The sequence below is a fragment of the Polyodon spathula genome, unplaced genomic scaffold (genome assembly GCF_017654505.1).
Source record: "Polyodon spathula isolate WHYD16114869_AA unplaced genomic scaffold, ASM1765450v1 scaffolds_3219, whole genome shotgun sequence".
In the NCBI taxonomy this organism is placed as follows: Eukaryota; Metazoa; Chordata; class Actinopteri; order Acipenseriformes; family Polyodontidae; genus Polyodon; species Polyodon spathula.
Window position 1 is genome coordinate 1 of NW_024474683.1, and position 2890 is coordinate 2890.

Below are 2890 nucleotides of genomic sequence, written 5' to 3' on the forward strand. Positions count from 1 at the left end.
GAGATTTACCAGGAGGTAGAAGAAAGGATTAGACTAAAGGAACAGGAGCTCAATGAGAAACACAAAGAGGAGCTGAGCAGGAAAGAAGAGGAGATGGAACAGAAATATGAGGAGGAACAGAGGAGGAGAGAAGAGAAGAAGAAACAGAAAAATGAGGAGGAACAGAGGAGGAGAGAAGAGGAGATGAAACAGAAATATGAGGAGGAACAGAGGAGGAGAGAAGAGGAGATGAAACAGAAATATGAGGAGGAACAGAGGAAGAGAGAAGAGGAGCTGATGGAGATGTTGAAGAAGCAAATGAAGGAAGAGGAGCTGGAGAAAGAGGCAGAGGAATCCAAGCTGCCTGTCAGGAGAAGGAACAGCACTGAAAGAGCTCGTCCCAGCTGTAAGTATTCCTTTTATTCCCCCCCGACTGTCAGTTCAGTAAAATCATCTTTCTGAGCCAAATATGAAGTTCAGTCTTTCTGTGGGACCTCTTGAGGCAAAATTATTATTCCAAGCTGCCTGTCAGGAGAGGGAACACCATCCAATTCTTACCCTCCAGGAGTAAGTTTGTTTAAGATTGTTCTGAAAATAATATTTACAAAACTTTCACAGGCTCTCACAAGGCCATAATGGAACTGAATGAGTCTCAGTTTAATAACATTTTGAAACCCTTAACTGGGTTGTAAAGTTACATGAATACATGCTGTGTGAGGTGGGAATGGACCTGTCTTCCTCTAGCTAATAATGCCTGTTATATATACAGTGTATGCTGAGTGAGGTGGGAATGGACCTGTCTTCCTCTAGCTAATAATGGCTGTTATATATACAGTGTATGCTGTGTGAGGTGGGAATGGACCTGTCTTCCTCTAGCTAATAATGGCTGTTATATATACAGTGTATGCTGTGTGAGGAGGGAATGGACCTGTCTTCCTCTAGCTAATAATGCCTGTTATAGATACAGTGTATGCTGTGTGAGGTGGGAGTGGACCTGTCTTCCTCTAGCTAATAATGCCTGTTATATATACAGTGTATGCTGAGTGAGGTGGGAATGGACCTGTCTTCCTCTAGATAATAATGGCTGTTATATATACAGTGTATGCTGTGTGAGGTGGGAATGGACCTGTCTTCCTCTAGCTAATAATGGCTGTTATATATACAGTGTATGCTGTGTGAGGTGGGAATGGACCTGTCTTCTTCTTTTGCAGTGTCTGAAAGCAAAGTGGAGAGCAAGGTGTTCAACCCCCCCAGCAGTGGTCGAGATTGAAATTTGTTTGAACAGGATAGAATTCTATCTTTTGTTCCATCAAGGTAGTCCACTTAATAACATGTTTACTGGGATCATCCTAATTGTAGGGTTTCAAGCCACCGCTATATGTGGTAAAGTAAGCAAAAAGTTTCACTTTTGGTTATATATATATATATATTTTGTTGTTTTTCAGTTTCTGGAGGTGAAGGAGAGGCTCCCCTTGCAGATAACCAAGCGCCTCCCAGCCCCCCTGAGCTGAGGATGGTGCTGCTTGGGAAGACTGGGGCTGGGAAGAGTGCAGCAGGAAACACCATCCTGGGCAGAGAGGGGTTTAGATCTGAAGCCAGCTCCTCTGCAGGAACGAGGGAGTGTGAGAAGAGAGAAGGAGAAGTGGCTGGGAGACGTGTTGCTGTTATTGACACTCCAGAGCTCACCTCTCAGAACAAACTCCCGATAGGCAGCTGCATGTCTCTGTCTGCCCCGGGACCCCACGCTTTCCTCCTGGTGATACCGGTGGGCCGATTCCCAGAGGAAGAGAGGAGAGCAGTGGAGACAGTCCAGGAGATATTCAGTGAGGAGGCTGTGAGGAGCTACACGATGCTGCTTTTCACACACAGTGACAAACTGAAAGGCAAGACCATTGAGGATTATATTCAGAGAGGCAGCAAGGAGCTCCAGCAGCTTGTTGAGAAATGTGGGAACAGGTATCATGTTCTCAACACTGAGGACAGGAGCGATCGCACTCAGGTCACACAGCTCCTGGACAAGATAGACAACATGGTGAAGGGAAACAACCCCAGCTACTACACCAGTGAGATGTACCAGCAAGCAGAAGAGAAGGCTGGAGAAGTGAGGCTAAGGAAGAAGAGAGAAGAGCAGATTGACAGGGTGGGATATGAAAAGAGCAAACTGCTAAAGGAGAGGCCAGAAGAGCTGGAGCTACAACTGGAGCTGAGGAGAGAGAAGGAGAAATCCAGAGTGCTGGAGCGGGAGCTGAAGAGAGCACAAGAAGGGGAGCAAGAGCTGAAGAAACAGAGGGAGAAAATGAGAGAGCTGGAGGAGGAGCAGAGGAGAGACAGAGAGAAAAAAGGGGGAGCTGCGGAGAGAAAGAGGGGAGAGCAAAAGAAAACCAAAAATGACTTTTAAAGTTGAATTCGAAGATGAGTAGGATTAGGAGCAGCGTTCCCATATATACATCACTGAAAAAGCCACAGCCCAGAGTTTACTTCAATACAATACAATGCATTTACATAATGATGCATCAGCTCAGTCTGCTTCAATGATTCTCTTTCCTTTCCTTGGACTTGTGAAGGAAAAACAAACAATGTATAATATATTTCAATTATGATTTATTTTTTCAATTTTTAAAAGGAACTCAAATGTTTACAGCAAGCCTGTATTTCCTACCTTTAAAAACACACAGGAAAGGAAAAAAGCTTCATCCGCCAACATGGAGAACTTCAGGGGGAACGCAGGAATGGTTTATTGTTAATTCTTCATTTTAGCAAAGGCTTTTTATCCAAAGAGGCTTCCAGAGACTAGGGGGGTGAAATCTGCATCATCAAGCACTGTGTCTGCTGAAGAGTCTCTTCCATAGGACCTCGTTTGTTGACGTGTGTCAAGGACGGAAATAGTACAAGGAGGTGAAGCGACTCGATC

At 44.8% G+C, this 2890-nt stretch overlaps 1 protein-coding gene across 1 annotated transcript; it reads left to right on the top strand.

Moving 5' to 3' along the window:
• Window positions 1–208: 208 nt before the first annotated feature.
• LOC121311428 (GTPase IMAP family member 4-like) lies at window positions 209–2377 on the top strand. Its single transcript, XM_041243946.1, has 2 exons — window positions 209–385; window positions 1425–2377. The coding sequence occupies exons 1-2, from the start codon at window positions 229–231 to the stop codon at window positions 2375–2377; spliced, it is 1110 nt and encodes a 369-aa protein (XP_041099880.1). The 5' UTR covers window positions 209–228.
• The last annotated feature ends 513 nt before the right edge of the window (window positions 2378–2890 follow it).